This window comes from Dendrobates tinctorius, unplaced genomic scaffold (assembly GCF_039654945.1).
Source record: "Dendrobates tinctorius isolate UK_male_01 unplaced genomic scaffold, ASM3965494v1 ptg000003l, whole genome shotgun sequence".
Classification (NCBI taxonomy): Eukaryota; Metazoa; Chordata; class Amphibia; order Anura; family Dendrobatidae; genus Dendrobates; species Dendrobates tinctorius.
In genome coordinates, this window is record NW_027361671.1 from 19,918,996 (window position 1) to 19,937,154 (window position 18,159).

The 18,159-nt window shown below is 45.1% G+C and overlaps 1 protein-coding gene across 1 annotated transcript in view; it reads left to right on the forward strand.

Moving 5' to 3' along the window:
* ADGRV1 (adhesion G protein-coupled receptor V1) overlaps positions 1 to 18,159 on the forward strand; it is a 732,030-nt gene that overhangs the window by 226,600 nt on the left and 487,271 nt on the right. The window contains exon 41 of the mRNA XM_073580638.1: positions 15,179 to 15,257. Coding sequence (XP_073436739.1) covers positions 15,179 to 15,257 — 79 coding nt within the window. The remainder of the gene's footprint in view (positions 1 to 15,178; positions 15,258 to 18,159) is intronic.

Sequence of the window (18,159 nt, forward strand, 5' to 3'; positions counted from 1 at the left end):
CCTCCTTTTCATAGTCTTTTTACTAGGCATTGCTCCTACCAGCCAGTTTCCTACTCCACACTGATGAGGGGCAATACCCCGAAACAGCTGTATGTGGATGGATACCATGTTTTGGCATAGGTGGTTTCCTTCATTGGAGACTGCCCTTCCCGTGGTTGTTCCTTCCCGGGCAAAGACCTGGCTGGTCACTGCTTGCGTTGAGAAACATGTGATGGTGTCTCCGCGGCTTCTGTTTTGCATGTTTTACATATTTCCCATAAGGGATGGGGGCAGTGCTCTAGAATCACTGCGTTGAGAAACACGTGATGGTGTCTCCGCAGTGTCGGATGTTGATCTCCATGAGTTCATTCATCCTCCTTTTCATAGTCTTTTTACTAGGCATTGCTCCTACCAGCCAGTTTCCTACTCCACACTGATGAGGGGCAATACCCCGAAACAGCTGTATGTGGATGGATACCATGTTTTGGCATAGGTGGTTTCCTTCATTGGAGACTGCCCTTCCCGTGGTTGTTCCTTCCCGGGCAAAGACCTGGCTGGTCACTGCTTGCGTTGAGAAACATGTGATGGTGTCTCCGCGGCTTCTGTTTTGCATGTTTTACATATTTCCCATAAGGGATGGGGGCAGTGCTCTAGAATCACTGCGTTGAGAAACACGTGATGGTGTCTCCGCAGTGTCGGATGTTGATCTCCATGAGTTCATTCATCCTCCTTTTCATAGTCTTTTTACTAGGCATTGCTCCTACCAGCCAGTTTCCTACTCCACACTGATGAGGGGCAATACCCCGAAACAGCTGTATGTGGATGGATACCATGTTTTGGCATAGGTGGTTTCCTTCATTGGAGACTGCCCTTCCCGTGGTTGTTCCTTCCCGGGCAAAGACCTGGCTGGTCACTGCTTGCGTTGAGAAACATGTGATGGTGTCTCCGCGGCTTCTGTTTTGCATGTTTTACATATTTCCCATAAGGGATGGGGGCAGTGCTCTAGAATCACTGCGTTGAGAAACACGTGATGGTGTCTCCGCAGTGTCGGATGTTGATCTCCATGAGTTCATTCATCCTCCTTTTCATAGTCTTTTTACTAGGCATTGCTCCTACCAGCCAGTTTCCTACTCCACACTGATGAGGGGCAATACCCCGAAACAGCTGTATGTGGATGGATACCATGTTTTGGCATAGGTGGTTTCCTTCATTGGAGACTGCCCTTCCCGTGGTTGTTCCTTCCCGGGCAAAGACCTGGCTGGTCACTGCTTGCGTTGAGAAACATGTGATGGTGTCTCCGCGGCTTCTGTTTTGCATGTTTTACATATTTCCCATAAGGGATGGGGGCAGTGCTCTAGAATCACTAGGTTGAGAAACACGTGATGGTGTCTCCGCAGTGTCGGATGTTGATCTCCATGAGTTCATTCATCCTCCTTTTCATAGCCTTCATCTCCTCAGATCCTGTCCTGGCGATGTGTGAAAGCGAGGAGACAGGGGCCTGATGTATGGTGGAAGGAGCAGGGTGACAGCAGCACAGAGTATTTCAGGAGAGCAGTGTGCTGGTCTATGGGGGGCATCCTGTTCGGTGCCAGGGACTGTACATAGAGTGCTGTGTTTTATACACATGGATGGACCGTCTGCTTGTCTGCTCCACAGAAATCCAGGAAACATTTCTGCTGATTGATGACCTGTTCTGATCCAGACTTTGCATGCAAAGACAGTCAGTAACTTTGCAGGCCCCGTCAAAATGGCTGCTCACTGTGTTCCTAAATGTCATCCTCTCTTTTCCCTTAGCAAACACCCAGAAGGGAAGGAGAGGAGTGACATCACACCCATGTCAGCAGATTCCGCCCATAATTACTGCAGGGCAGTAATGTGAGCTAGTTGTACACTAGGTTCAAGTGGAAATGCCAAACTTTTTAAAATTATTTTTCATATTTTGCAAAATTAAAAACAAATTATATAATATTTTTTAAGAAAATGTGAACATTAATTCTTTACATTTTTTCAATTGCTGAAAAAAAATATTTTTTGGATGGCACCTTCCCTTTAAGAACAAGAGGGTAGAGGAGAGTGTGAATTACCTACAGAAGTGAAGAAGTGCTGAGATAGATTGCACAGAGAGTTAAAACAAACCTCGAAATACAAAATGAGAAGACAAGTTATGTACTGCTAGGGAGTATGCCTCCTACTTCCTAAACAGGAGACAGGTGCAGGGTGAAAGCATATTCAGGAGAGAGATAGACCCTAGCTGGTCTTTCACTGACTGGCATAAACAATGACAGTGCGACTGGACATCCAAATGAGAATATCACCAGCGACAAATACCCACAGGGGGAGGGTAAATATAGCCGCACCCAAAATATGGCATGGCAGACAAATGAATAAATGAAAAGACCTGTTAACCTAAAAAGACTAAAGCAAGGATAACAGACAATAAACACCTACAGAAAAGGTGCATTTGCTGTGGCACAGCGGATAGAGAACCCGACCACCTTTTTGTATCTCACAAAGACATGTCAGTTGATTCCAAAAATCTCACATTCTGACTCATCAGACTACAGCCAGATTTGAACTAATGTGATGTGCAGTGCTTGTGTTGCTTGCCTTAAATAAGTACCTTCTTGTTTGTGGGCCTCACTCTCATTAGTGTCCTATTTGCAGCAATTCAACCATAAATTCCTGCTTCTCATAGTCTCCTTTGGACAGTTTATGTTGAAATTTGTCTGGCGGGAGGTCTGAGAGCTGCCACGAGATTGATACAAATCAGTCGAGCCAAATCACATGTGATGATAGGGTACCCGTCCAAGCTAGTTAGCATAGCGAGGTAGAAGAAAAAAAAGGTTGACGGCGCTCCATAAGATAAAAGGAGAATATTTTATTATGGCAAATAAAGCCATGTTAAAATCAAATTGCTTGATGTGTTTCGAGTGGAGCTGTAGTGAGTGAGTGAGTGGAGCTGTAGGGCTACAGGATTCGGCAGAGCTGGGAGTAGTGTGGAGACTGCGACCAGCTGGGACCGGTGTATTTCTGTCCTCGTGGAGCTCCGTGCCTGGTTTCAGCTGGGGGAGAGTGAAGCTGCTAGCTGCCTGCCAACTTTCCTACAACTTGTACCCATTTCCAGAATGCAGATGATCCCGGGATAGGAAAGCTGGTGGAGTGTGCGGTGCTGGAGATGTTCTGGAGATCTTGTGGTCCAGGTGGAGCTGAAGGGGTGAGCTGGGCAGGTTTGGACTGACTGTTGGCATGTCCCCTGATGTCCCTGTCTTGTTGCACCCATGCCCTCCCCCCCAGCAGTGCTGGAAGCACCCTTTATGGAAAGTTGTACATTTAACTTTGCTAAGCTGTGACTGTTCAGTCTTTATAGCTACAAGCTGAGTGTAATCATGGCCACTGCACTCTGTAAACCTACTCTTATGATTTCAAGGGACGATTTATTATTCTGGAATCATCCGCAATTTCTCATGGACTCCCCTTCTTGGAGCATGATTGCTAATTCAACAATTGAGTACATAAAATCCATTACTTCTGTGAAACCTGTGGAGGTGTACTGCAAGAGAGGTAGGAGAGGAGGAGTCCTGGCACGCCTTCGGAGGAGAGGGTTCAGAACAGCTCTTCCTTCACTCCACTTGGCTAATGTCCGTTCCTTATCTAACAAAATGGAGGAACTGAACTTACTTTGTAACATGAGATCTGATATGGCCAATTCAGCTGCTCTTTGTTTTATTGAGACCTGGTTGAATGAGACCATCCCTGATTGTAGTCTGGATCTACCTGGTTTTGTTATCTACAGAGCTGACCGTGATTGTGTAGCTTCAGGTAAACAAAGGGGGGGTGGGGTATGTCTCTACATCAACACTAGCTGGTGCTGTGATGTTAACATACTGGGAAAAGGCTGCTCTCCAGATCTAGAGTACCTTGCACTCAATTGTAGACCATTTTACTCTCCAAGAGAGTTTTCATCTATGGTTCTGGTTGCAGTATATATTCCCCCCCAAGCATCTGTTAAAGCTGCTATTGGTGAATTAGCATGCAAAATATCAGAATGGGAGAAAGGATCTCCAGAAGCATTTGTGATCGTAATGGGGGACTTTAACAAAGGGAAACTCAACCTGGATCTCCCCAAATTTACTCAACATATAAACTGCTTCACGAGAGAGAACAATACGCTTGATCACTGCTATACAGTCATAAAAGGGGCCTACAGGGCAGTGAGGAGAGCAGCAGTGGGCTTTTCAGATCATTGTCTAATTCATTTAATTCCAGCCTACAGGCAAAGGTTGAAAACATCCAAACCTACAGTTTATACAAAGAAGACATGGTCTGAGGAGGCAAAATTGCAACTACAAGCATGCTTTGAATGCACGGACTGGGAGGTATTCCAGGAAACATGCTCGGGTCTGGATGAATGGGTTGATGCAGTGTCCTCATATATCCGTTTTTGTGAAGACACGTTTATTCCATCCAAATCTGTCCACTTTCGGGGAAACAACAAGCCGTGGTTTACAAATAAAGTCAGGTTGATCCGTAAGAGAAAAGAGGAGGCTTATAAAGCAGGCGATATTACTGAATTCAAGAAACTTAGGAACTCGCTATCTAAAGAGATCAAGTTAGCCAAACACGAGTATGCAAAGATTCTGGAGGAAAGGTTCTCATCAAAAGATAATAGATCTGCATGGAGAGGATTAAGAGAGGTCACCAATTATAAAAGCCACCCCACTATAGTGAACCCCAGCAGAAGTCTGGCAGCAGAGTTAAATGAATTCTACTGCAGATTTGAGGCAAGCTCTACACACAGTGGCTATTCATCTCTAAGCTCCTCAGTCTGTTCATATAAAGATCATTCATTGTGCAACACCCAAGTAGTGATCTCCGAGGCAGAGGTGATACGCATCCTAAAGGGACTTAAGGTCAAAAAGGCACCTGGCCCTGATGGTGTATCTCCAATGTGTCTGAAAGTATGTGCTACCCAGCTTGCCCCTATACTGACAAATATATACAATGTGTCACTGAAAGAGTGCGTTGTACCTCAGTGTTGGAAAAATTCCACAATTATCCCTGTCCCCAAGAAAGTGGGATCCTCTGAGTTGAACGACTATAGACCAGTAGCACTCACATCTGTAGCTATGAAAGTCTTCGAAAGAATTATGATGTCCCACCTGATAAAATTCACGCAGAAGCTATGGGACCCGCTTCAGTTTGCCTATAAGGAGAATCGTTCGGCAAACGACACTGTCAATCTGGCACTGAAGTACATTTTGGATCATACAGATGAACTGCACTCATATGTCCGGATTCTTTTCATGGACTTTAGCTCAGCGTTCAATACCATTGATCCGAATTTACTTCATAAGAAAATGGTAGCTCTTGGAGTCCCTCTCAACTTATGCTTGTGGATTTATAACTTTCTGACAGCCAGGATACAGAGTGTAAAAGTTGGACCATTCACTTCGGACACCTTGGTCACAAACATCGGGGCACCTCAGGGGTGTGTTTTGTCCCCGTTACTGTTTTCTCTCTATACGAATGATTGCATCTCTTCAGCAGACTCAGTAAAAATCTTGAAATTTGCCGATGATATGACACTGATTGGTCTCATCAGGGGAAATGCTGAAGACTTGTATCGGAGTGAGGTGGAAAGAATATGTGACTGGTGTAAAGCCAATAATCTTTTACTCAACACTAAAAAAACTGCTGAGATGGTTGTGGATTTTAGGAAAGATCAACATGAGATACTTCCAATCTACATCCATGACGAAGTGGTTCTTAGGGTCACAGAGACCAAATTCCTTGGTGTTATCATCTCTCATGATCTTAAATGGGGGAAAAATGTGGCTGCTGTTATAAGAAAAGCACAACAGAGGATGTTCTCCTCCTATCTCTCCGACCGCTCCTTTACTGTTTCTTTTGCCGGTTCCTCCTCCTCTCACCTTCCCCTTACTGTTGGGGTTCCTCAAGGATCGGTTCTAGGCCCCCTCCTCTTCTCCTTGTACACTGCCCCTATTGGTCAAACAATCAGTAGATTTGGTTTCCAGTACCATCTCTATGCTGATGACACCCAATTATACGCTTCTCCTGACATCACGCCAGCCTTTCTAGAAAACACTGGCGATTGTCTAAACGCTGTGTCTAATATCATGTCCTCACTATATCTGAAACTGAACCTGTCAAAGACTGAACTCCTTGTGTTTCCTCCCGCTACTAAAGTACCTACACCCGACATTGCCATTTCCGTCTGTGGTTCCACTATTACTCCCCAGCAACATGCCCGCTGTCTTGGGGTCATACTTGATTCCGAGCTTTCCTTTGCCCCCCACATTCGATCACTGGCTCGCTCTTGTCATCTGCACCTCAAAAACATTTCTAGAATTCGACCTTTTCTTACTTTTGACTCTGCAAAAACTCTTACTGTTTCTCTTATTCATTCTCGTCTCGACTATTGTAACTCTCTTCTAATCGGTCTCCCTCTTACAAAACTCTCCCCTCTCCAATCTGTCTTGAATGCTGCAGCCAGGATCATATTCCTCACCAATCGTTACACCGATGCCTCTACCTTGTGCCAGTCATTACACTGGCTACCCATCCACTCCAGAATTCAGTATAAACTTATTACCCTCACCCACAAAGCCCTCCATGGCTCAGCACCACCCTACATCTCCTCCCTTGTTTCAGTATACCACCCTACCCGCGCCCTCCGTTCTGCTGATGACCTGAGGTTAGTATCCTCAATAGTCAGAACCTCCCACTCCCGTCTCCAAGACTTTACACTTGCCGCGCCAATTCTTTGGAATGCACTTCCCAGGTCAATACGATTAGTCCCCAATCCCCACAATTTTAAGCGTGTCCTGAAAAAGCATTTATTCAGACTGGCCTATCGCCTCAACACATTAACCTAACCTATCCCTGTGTGGCAGAGCCAAAAGTTTTACCATAACCAGGTTCCCAGCATCATGTTCCCACATGCTTTATGCATCCATTAGCCCTCTGTGTCTGTACTGTTACACACTTAACATTATGGCTGGTCCATACAATCAGGGCAACTGTTACCACCCACCTTTCGTGTCTACCTCTTTCCTCATAGACTGTAAGCTTGCGAGCAGGGCCCTCACTCCTCTTGGTATTTGTTATAATCTACTGTATGTGATTATTGTTATGCTGTAATGTCTATTGTCTGTACAAATCCCCTCTGAAATGTAAAGTGCTGCGGAATATGTCGGCGCTATAAAAATAAAATTTATTATTATTATTATTATTATGTTCTTCCTGCGTCAGCTGAAAAGATATGGTTTGTCTAAGAATCTGCTGATCTTATTCTTTAATGCTGTCATCAGATCTGTGATTTGTTCCTCTCTGATAGTCTGGTATGGGGGAGCCACTGCGCATGACAAACTCCGCTTACAAAGGACTTTCAGAACAGCAGAGAGAATTATAGGTTCCCCCCTGCCTAAAATCCAGGATCTTTATGATAAGAGTATTCGATCCCACGCATTGAAAATTTCATCCGATCCCTCTCACCCGGGACACTCCTCATTCCAACTACTCCCTTCAGGACGTCGCTTCAGAGTCCCCAAATGCAGCACCAACCGCCATATGAACAGCTTCTATCCACTCTCTGTTCAACAATTAAATCGTCATGTGTAGACTATATACTGTATCTGTCTTGTTAGATGTTACTTGTTGTATCTGTTGTTATATATTATGTTGCCTCTTTGCCACAAAGAATTCCTTGTATATATGTAATATGTACTTGGCGATAATAAATTTGATTTGATTTGATTTGAGTGCTTTGCATGCGCTCTTAGTCATAGGACTAAGAGTGCATGCAAAGCACTCGAAATGCGTCAGGCAATTTGATTTTAACATGGCTTTATTTGCCATAATAAAATATTCTCCTTTTATCTGTTGAAATTTGTCAGTTACTTGTTCTATGTTCATCATTTATGCGGGCTGTCATCTGAGGAACTGTCAATCTGCAGTTTGCTAAAGGTGGAACAAAAACCTAAATAGATGAACTGGAATATAAATTGGTGTGCATGCAGCATGTAGATGCATATTCACACTGGCCAATAGACAAAACCCAAGACAAAAACAAGCAAGCACCCTGCAGTAAATAAATAAATGGCAATAGTACATGAAAAAATATAAGATGCTTAGATAACATAATTTTGATCAAAAAAACATAAATCCCACCACATCACAGTGACTCAATTCGGGAACGGTCCTAACCTTTAGTATTAAAACCTTACCATATGTCAAGGGACACAATGTGAATAAGGGCTGATAAGGACTGAGACCCAGCTAATGGACAGCCAGCTATGGGGAACTATATGAATGTAATCTCCAATTCAAGGAAAAGGGAGGCCACACCCTTACTTGCACAAAGTGCAAGAGTACTGAACCAAAAATCAGTTCTCATAAGTTCCAGTTTAATCATAGCAATTAATAGTTTTCATGACTGCTTTTGAGATCCCTTCAAGGTTCTAATAATTTTTCACATTGATTGACCTTCGTGTCTTAAAGTAAGGCTGGACTGTCATTTTTCTTACTTGAGTTGTTCTTGCTATATTCGGGCTGAGTAAGGCTCAACACTTTGTGAAACTGTATCAGCCCTGCCTCTGTAAAACATAATTTATGGTTGCACTTTCTAAAGGCTGGTGATTCCACAAGTGAACTTTTGACTAAGCGAACCTGCTCAATCGAAGCCATTCCATGTTTTACCTGATGAAGCTGCTTGAAAAAACGCAAAGTTTTTGTAAAGCTGAGATCAGAGTAAAATGGTTACTTTGAGGAATCTAAGGTTTAACACACAGGGGCATAATGATTGCAGTCAAAGTGGGTGCGACTGGACCCATTAAGGAGGAGTACCCGCCAAAGATATCACCTATTTCAACTGGATGTACATCCAAGGACGTACATTCAACTGAAATTTATTGTGGCACAGAAACCTGCGGGTTCCCAGCACTGCAATACATGCTGCAGACTAATCAAAGGCCGGCAGCTGAAACCGTATTGCAGTGATGTCATGCACCTCCCGTGGCAAGCACTTAAAAATCAGCTGCTGGTTTCTGCGTCGGCTGTAGAACATAGTTTTTTCTTTAAATGTGTTGGAGAAGAGCAGCAGAACGTAGGATATTAGTACTGGAAGGGGCCAGGATAGGAGACATTATACCAGGAAGGGCTTAGATTGGGGGGCATTATTACAGGAAGAAGCCAGGATAGGCTACAGTACTAATACTACAGGAAGGGATCCTGGATGGGGGACATTATTACTGGAAGGAGCCTCAATATGAAGGACATTATCACAGCAAGCATCCAGGAAGGAGGACATTATACCAGGAAGAGCCCAGGATGGGGGAGAACATTAAACCAGGAAATGGGCCCAGAATGGAGGACATTATACTAGGATGGGGGACATTATTACTACTGTAAGGGGCCCATATTGGGGGATATTATACCAGGAAAGAGTCCAGGGTGGAGAATATTATACCAGGAAGGAAGCCCAGGATGGGGGTATTATTACCGGGAGGGGTCCATGGTGGGGGACCTTATACTAGGAAGGTGCCCATCACAGGGGAGATTATTTCTGGAATGTGCAAGGATGAGGGACACTATGACAGGAGGGTGCCAGGACAGGGAGATTATTACTTGAAGGACCCAGGATGGGGTACATCATACCAGGAAGGAGCCCTGGATAAGGGAGGCTATTACTAGAAATTGCACAGGATGGAGGACATTATTACTGGAAGGGGCCCAGAATGAGGACATTATTACATGAGTTAGCTCATGATAGGAAAACATTATTACAGAAGGAGTCCAGGATGGGGGAAATTATTGCAGGAACAGGCCAAAATGAGGACATCACTACATGGGGGGCGAAAACGTATGTCACTGTTAGCACCACGACGGATCCCTGCTCTGACAGGCAGGGTCTCTGGTATGTCAGTTTACTCACCCATGCTGTGGTAGGTTCCTCTCTTCTTCATGCTCTGCATGCTCCCAGCAGCACTTCCAGCCATATCCTTAGGGCACACGTGCACTCCCGCCCTCTTAGAGGGCCAGCGCGTGCACTTGCTATTTCCTCCCCAGCCAATGGTTGAGAGGCATTATGTATATATCACTTCCTATCCAGTGGGGAGGTGCCTGAGCAACCTTCCTGTTTTGCAGTCTAAGTTGTGTAAGATTGCATACCAGTCCTGCCTGCTGCACTCTGGTGCAAATCCTGCCTGCTGCACTCTGGTGCAAATCCTGCCTGCTGCACTCTGGTGCAAATCCTGCCTTCTACACTCTGGTGCAGATCCTGCCTGCTGCACTCTGATACAAACACTCCCTGCTGCACTCTGGTGCAAATCCTGCCTGCTTCACTCTGGTGCAAATCCTGCCTTCGGCACTCTGGTGCAGATCCTGCCTGCTGCACTCTGATACAAACTCTGCTGCACTCTGGTGTGAACTCTGTCTGCTGCACTCTGGTGCGAACTCTGCTGCACTTTGGTGCGAACTGTCAGCTGAGCTCTGATGTGAACTCTATCTGCTGCATTCTAATACAAACTCTGCCAGCTGTTCCCTACAGCCTGTCCTCTAGGTCCAGCTGCTGCGCGTCTGTTGATCAGTTCTGGAGTGGCACCTGCCGTTCATCGGGAGCCAAGTCTATCCTCACCATCAGAAGCTCGAGTGAACAGTCAGGTGTTCGCTTAGTCATGCCCCTCCAGGCTGTCCACGGTCCGTGGCACAGTGGTTCCACAAACCACATCCGTGACAGTTTGCTCAGGCCATGGATCCCGCTGGACCCCGTATCCTGCCCGTTTGGTCCATGTACCAGGAGCTTTGGCAACAGAAAGACGCACAGGAAGAGCTGTCCATACAGTTACAGTCCTTAACCACTAAGTTGGAGGCCTTAAACATCCCTAAAGAGTTCCTGCATGTTGAAGCAGCCGTGTCTTCTCCAGAGACTTCCCAGACATTTTGCTTAGTTCGAGCGCCAGGTCCCCGACTCGCAGCTCCACCACGTTTTGACGGCAATCCGAAGCTCTGCCGCGGGTTCTTCAATCAGTGCCGGCTACATTTTCAACTTCTTCCGCACCATTTCCCGTTGGACCGAGCATAAGTGGCGTTCCTTATGTCACACCTTGGAGGCGAGGCCTTGGCGTGGTTGAACCCATTATGGGAGAGAGAGGATCCGATCATCTCCAATTTGCCTGCATTCTTGGAAGCTTTTTGCAGTGTTTGATGAACCTGGGCGAATCACCTCTGCAGCTTTAGCTCTTCTCCATTTACATCAGTCCAGTTCTTCCGTGGGGCAATATGCGGCACCCTTTCACCCTCTGGCGTCCGAACTCGGATGGAACAGCGAAGCTTTGGTAGCGATATTCTCGGAGGGGCTTTCCGGAAATATTAAGGATGAGCTAGCCGGTCAAGACCTACCAACTACCTTCAACGACCTGATCTCCCTCACCATCCGTATAGACCTCCTCTTCCGTGAGCGTGCTAGTGAGGTGGAACATGAAAGAGAACCGCAGAGCCTGGCTCCATCTTTTCAAGGACCGCCTGTTCCTTCACCTTCCCTTGTTGAGGACTCATCTGAACCCATGCAGATCGACCACCTTGCCCTTGCTAGACAGTGACTGAGTGATCGTCACACTAAAGGCCAGTGCTTGTTTTGTGGAGTTACGGGTCACTCCATTCAAGTCTGCCCAATGAGACTAGAGAAACTCCGGCATCTAGAGGCGGTAGGAGTGGCCTATCGAGACGCAAAGGACATCTCTCTACCCCTGGCCCTTACTGTGGCCGTGACAACCGGTGAATCCCAGTTTGTTGAGTCAGCGTATTTGGATTCCGGGGCAGATGGAAATTTTATCCTTCAGGCTGTAGTGGATCGGATCCAAATCCCAGTTCATCCGCTCCAGAACCCTCTGGCAATAACATCTGTCGATGAGAAAACTCTTTGGGAGATGGTTCGTCTGGTGACTGAGCCACTTGAGGTTCTTATTGGGATGCTCCATACGGAGATGATGATCTTGTATGTTCTTTCACACATGTCTCATGCCTTTCTCTTGGACCATAGCTGCAACAGCACGAACCTGTGTTGGACTGGAGAACTGGAGAGGTGCTCCGCTGGGGACATTCCTGTCATGGAAGGTGTTTGGCTCCAGTACTTCTTGGTAAGGCCCCGTCTAGTCTGGCATCGCTGCCCAGTTTGCTATCTGCCTATTGGTCCTTCGCTGATGTATTTGACAAGAAAGAGGCAGAGACTTTGCTGTCCTAGAGGCCGATGACTGCCCTTTCAACTTGATTCCCGATCTTCACTCCCTAGAGGCTGAATTTACCCTCTGTCCCCAGCTGAGACTGAGGCTATGTCAGACTACATCCAGGTTAATTTGGCCAGGGGATTCATTCATAAATCCTCCTCTCCTGCTGGGGCCGGTTTTTTCTTTGTCAAGAAGAAGGATGGATCACTCCGACCCTGTATAGACTATCGAGGTCTCAACCATATCACTGTGAAAAATAAATATCCTATCCCACTGATACCTGAGTTGTTTGACCAATTAAGAGGTGCCAGGATCTTCACTAAATTAGACTTAAGAGGCGTCTACAATCTAATCCGTTTTCGCCGGGGAGACGAATGGAAGACGGCTTTCAACACCAGGGACGGACATTACGAATACCGAGTGATGCCCTTCGGTCTCCGTAATGCACCGGCGGTTTTTCAAGAATTCGTCAATGACATCTTCCGGTACCTGCTTTATTCCTGCGTTGTCGTGTATCTGGACAATATTTTGGTATTTTCCCCGGATCTGGCCTCCCACAGATGAGCAGTTCGGCAAGTTCTTCAGCATCTTAGGGAGAATTGCCTCTACGCTAAGTATGAGAAATGTATATTTGAACAGTCTTCTCTCCCCTTCTTGGGTTACAATATCTCGGATACCGGACTCAGGATGGAACCGGAGAAAATCTCTTTCATCCTTAAATGACCAGTCCGCCCAGAGACTTAACCCACGCCAAGCTAGGTGGTCCTTGTTTTTTGCCCGCTTTAACTTTCTTTTACATTTCAGGTCCGGTAACAAGAATGTCAGAGCCGATGCCCTCTCTCACTCTTTTCTGTCCGAGAATCAAGAAGAGGTTCCCCAATTTATCATTGAACCATCCAAGATGGTCACTGTCGCTCCAGTCAGTCTGTTGCGAATTCCCCCAGGGAAGACCCTTGTGGCTGAATCCAAGAAGGAGCGAGTTTTGTCTTCAAGCCACTCGTCCAAGGTGGCTGGTCATGCGGGACAGAGGAAGACTCTACAGTTGATTTCTCGCCACTACTGGTGGCCGTCCATGAGACGAGAGATCTATGCTTACATGATTGCCTGTCCGATTTGTGCCCGCAATATAGTCCCCAGACAACTTCCTACTGGTTCTATCCTGCCGATACCCGTACCATCTGGTCCTTGGCAGCACATATCTATGAACTTCATTACAGATTTGCCAGTATCTGAGGGTTGCCCCGTCATCTGTGTAGTCGTGGATCACTTCTCCAAAATGGCGCACTTCAACCCTTTGTCTGCTCTTCCATCCGCTCCTGAACTGGCTGACAGCTTCATCCAACATATTTTCCACCTGCACGAATTGCCTCGTCAAATTGTGTCCGATCAAGGTTCTCAGTTCACTTCCAGATTCTGGCAAGCTCTCTGTAAACATCTGGATATTGCCATGGATTTTTCATCGGCCTATCACCCCCAGTCCAATGGGCAAGTGGAGCGTGTCAGCAGATCCTGGACAATTACCTGTGACACTTTGCCAATGCCCACCATAATGATTGGGTGAAATTGCTTCCCTGGTCTGAGTTCTCGTACAACAATCACGTTGGTGAAGCCTTGGGAGAATTTCCATTCTACATTGTGTTCGGTCGGCAACCTGAGGTTCCTCTCCCGGTGACGGGTCCTTCTGATGTCCCTGTGGCAATTGTCCTCTCCAAGGATTTTCTGAAGTTGTGGAAGGACACCAAAGCCAACATTCTGGTGGGGCAGAGATCCAAATTTTGTTAACACATATTCTAGTCTGCTTCACATGTGTTGCTTGACTTCTTGTTTACATATGTGTTTCTTTGTGGTTTTGCTGACTTCAGTCTAAATCTGCACTGTTCACTTTCCATTAAGAACAAGGAAAAACATTACATGAACCAGTGTGTCCAAACTTTTGACTGGTACTGTGCCCAACACTCCTATGACATTATCACCATGGAATACAGCTTGGTTATAAAAGTAAACACTCCTGAGACATCATTTCAATCAAGCACGGTTTATAAATGGGACAAAAGGCAAAAATGCTGTTCTTCCTAGTGTGTAGCCAGAATGCTTGTAAGTGACTATTTAATCATTCTCATATGAGTATTAGGGAAATACAAAGCACATCGATGAAGCACTTGTTAGAAAATCAATAGAAAATTATTGTCATGACTTTCCTTTTTTATGTTCAGTTTTGGTGAGGACAAAGTGTCATTTTCTGTAACATTCATCAGATAGGTAAAGATGCCTTTGCTTGAAACGAAGCTGGAACAGCATTTACAGATGCAGCAAAGTTTAAACAAACTGACATGGTGGTACACGATAGTTATAGCGGAGTGCACCTATGCTATTGCGTAGCATACTTACGATTTCCTTTGTATTACACAAATTGTGTACAAACATTCAGTGGACTGCAATACAGTTTGTGGCCCAAACAATGGTTGTTTAATAATTTCTACAGTTATAGATCAGATATTTCTCAAAGAAGTCATCATTAAAACTACAGTTCTACTCACAGCAAAGTCCGTGGCAGGAGAGGGATCAGAGGAGCTGGGTCAGGAGTTGAAGAAGGTTATGATTCATGCAGGGAAAATAGGCTTCCTGTTTCTACATAAAGCGTAGAAGTATTTATGTAGTCATTTTTAAACCACGTAATGTCATAGACCTAATGGAGAAGAGAAGAATTAGCTTGGTAGAAAGGCAAAATGAGCAATTGTAAGTACACAGTGCTGTATAATATGATGATTACAATAAATTTAGGGGATAAAAACTTTGATGGGAGGAGTGCTTCTGTGAGACTTGGGGTGAGGTGGCTTTAGACTATAATGATTATATGGTAATTGATGTTAAAATGCTTAACGTACATTGACCACGCTTTTTTAGACATTATTTATAATGTCATTATTTATATGTTATTTATAATTTATGTTGTACAGATGTTGAAGGATTGACAGCCCAGATTATTATTGATGCCAATGATGGGGTCCAAGGAGTTATTGAATGGCAGAGGACAAGGTATGGTTAAATAAATTACAATTCATTTGCAGCTTGTTGTATTTTCTTGAAAAGCTGCTTTGTTAGATTTCTGTTACACCGTGCATGGTGTCCGGTTCTCCCTCAACAGCTCCGTCTCACAGCGCATTCCCCGGCTTTCTCCTGCCTTCTTCCTCCTCTGTACACTGCATTGTTTCTCGGCATGAGTAGGGGGCGGGGGAGCGTGCTTATCTGTTCTTAAAGGGGCAGCGAGCACACATGGTAAATGTTCCCAACAACAGCTGGGAAGCATTTAGGTTAATGTGTGTTCACTTGCAATGAGTCTCCCAGCCAATTGCTGGGACACATCTTGTATTTAAGGCACCCTCCCCTATTGAGGTGCACTGAACAACCTTTATAGCTCTGTTAAGTGGTTTGGTGTGCAGCTATATGTTGCCAGGTCCCCTTCCCTAGTCTGTTAGTGAACCGTATCCTGTGTTCCCGTTAGCCCATCATTGTCAGTCCTTGTTTCCTGTGAACGTTTCGGCATTTTCCACATCAGCAGTATCTGTCTGCCACCCTGGGGGGCTGAATATCCAGGCTAGAACTGTGAACTTATCCCTGTGGCCACCCTGTTTGTACAGGTAGAACTTGTCCCAGTGGTCATCCTGTCCACACTGTGAGAACTTGTTCTGAAAGACCTTCCTGTCTGAACTTGTCCCTAGTGGCCATCCTGCTTTGTCTGAGAATCTGAAGTATCATCTCTGCCCAATGGGTTCAGCAGCTACTGCCGAACGTCGCCCTGGAGTGGCACCATGGCAGCTACCTGCCACACAAGTCTGACCTTACAACTAGAGGCTCCAGCAAACACCAAGGTAGCTGCTTAGTCATGCCCCTCCAGGGTAAGTCCTGTCTGTGGCACAGTGGGTCAATGAGCCATGTGTGCCACCTAGGAGCGTAACAATTTCCTATCATATGGATGAGTAAAGCTCTTCATATATTACAGTATTTACAGTGTGTATGTCTATGTTAGTGGAGGGAGCACAATAAGCAAATTCGAGCTGCTGCTAATCTCCTACAAGAGTAGAGGATTGGGCATGTTGAGATTTAGCATGCCCAATCCTTCTACTCTGATTTTGGACTTGAGAAGGGATGTGGTGACTTCTAATGCTCTTAAGAATGTTTCACTTATGTTTGAAACAAACATAGCTTGGAGGCTTGATATTGTGCTTCCCAAACACTAAACATGAGGTTTGCACAATATAAATCATCCAGCAAATACAATGTAATATTAAACATTTTGGTATATCATCCTAAATCAAGAATCACAGCAAAATCAATCCTGAAAATTTCACTTTTATAGAATATGCATTAAAGTGAACCTGTCAGCAGGATTTTGCTAAGTTCACTACAGGCAATGTCATGTTGACTTTGTTACACTGATTCTAATGATATCTGAGGTAATGAGTTGCACATGCTCCGGGGCAGGACTGTAGACAAGACTGAGTCGTTTCTTCCTGCTCTAAGCTAGAGAATCCAAGAAGAGACCTGCTCACAGGCTGCTTCGAAGTACAAACAGTCTGTCCCTCTCTGTCTCTATGGTGTGGAACATATTTGTGCTTCGGGGCGGCCTGTGGACAGGTCTCTTCTTGGATGCTCTGGCAGGATTCTTAGAGCAGGAAGATAAGAGTCTGCCTACAGTCCTGCCACGGAGCACAGGCATATCATTAGCTGAAATCTTTTAACACTGACAACACAAGAACCACATCACAGATTTCTTCATCCCAGGTATCATTTTAATCAGTATAACATGACAGTGCCTGTAGTTTACGTAGCTGGATCCTGCTGACAGGTTCGCTTTAAAGAAAGTTCTATTTTAAAAGTAATCACAAAATATTAGGTAATGCACATGTACTGACTATTACCCTGCCACTAAATGGTATGCATAATGCCATTAGTAATAAAGGCACAACTTAAAACAAAGTACCAGCTCACTCAATCAGATGTCTCTAGTGTACAATGAAAGGTGGATTTTTAAGTAAATCCAGGAATATTCCACATAACAGCAATACAACCAAATGAACGTAAATTATCTTACCCTACCATGCCCTTGTAAGACCCTAGATTCTGTTAGTTCATTCTTGTCAGAAGCATTTCCATTGGTGGTATAACTAGCTTCTTTAGTGGGATGCAGAGCATCAGAGTCTGAAAAAAAGGACATCATTTTACAGCATGAAATCAAAATGCAAATGCTCCATTTAAAAAAGCTAAAAAGTATTATCAGACACCTGCTTATTCACATGTAGCAGTTTTCTGCATTCAGTGTGACAGGTAAATGAACAGTGTACTTATTTTACAATTTTACAGAGAACCTGTCATCACGATTTAACCTGTTAAAGTATACGTAAATTATAAAGATATGGCCATAATGGCCCTGTTATACTGATTTGATGGATACCTGTAGTGAAAAAATCTGCATCCTGGTTCTTTTTTAATTCACGTTAGAAGTTTTGGTACAATAGCCTCTTCGTGCATTGGGACAGGAATGTAGGTAGGGTCTTCAGCTTTGCCGTGGCCCCTCTGCATTTGTATGAGCCTTCTTTTTAAACTTTGCACTAGTGCCGCCCTTGCCGCTAGACGTGACGCTTAAGTACATTCATGTCCCAATGTTCTCCAGCAAAATGGCTCCGTAAGTGGCCCATGTTTAGATTAACCTACTGCAGTCTCCAGCAAGATGGTGCCGGAGGCGGCACATGCTCAGATTTACTTATGGTTTCCAGCAAAATGGGACCGCTGATGTCGCATGCGCAGATTGAGATCTCGGCTTGTCATTGAGCCTACATCCCAATCTGAGCATACCAGCCTCTGGAGACTGTCATGTTCACGTGTGTCAGGACGCAGATGATACCGCAAGGCGGACCCTTAACACACGTGACCCTGGATA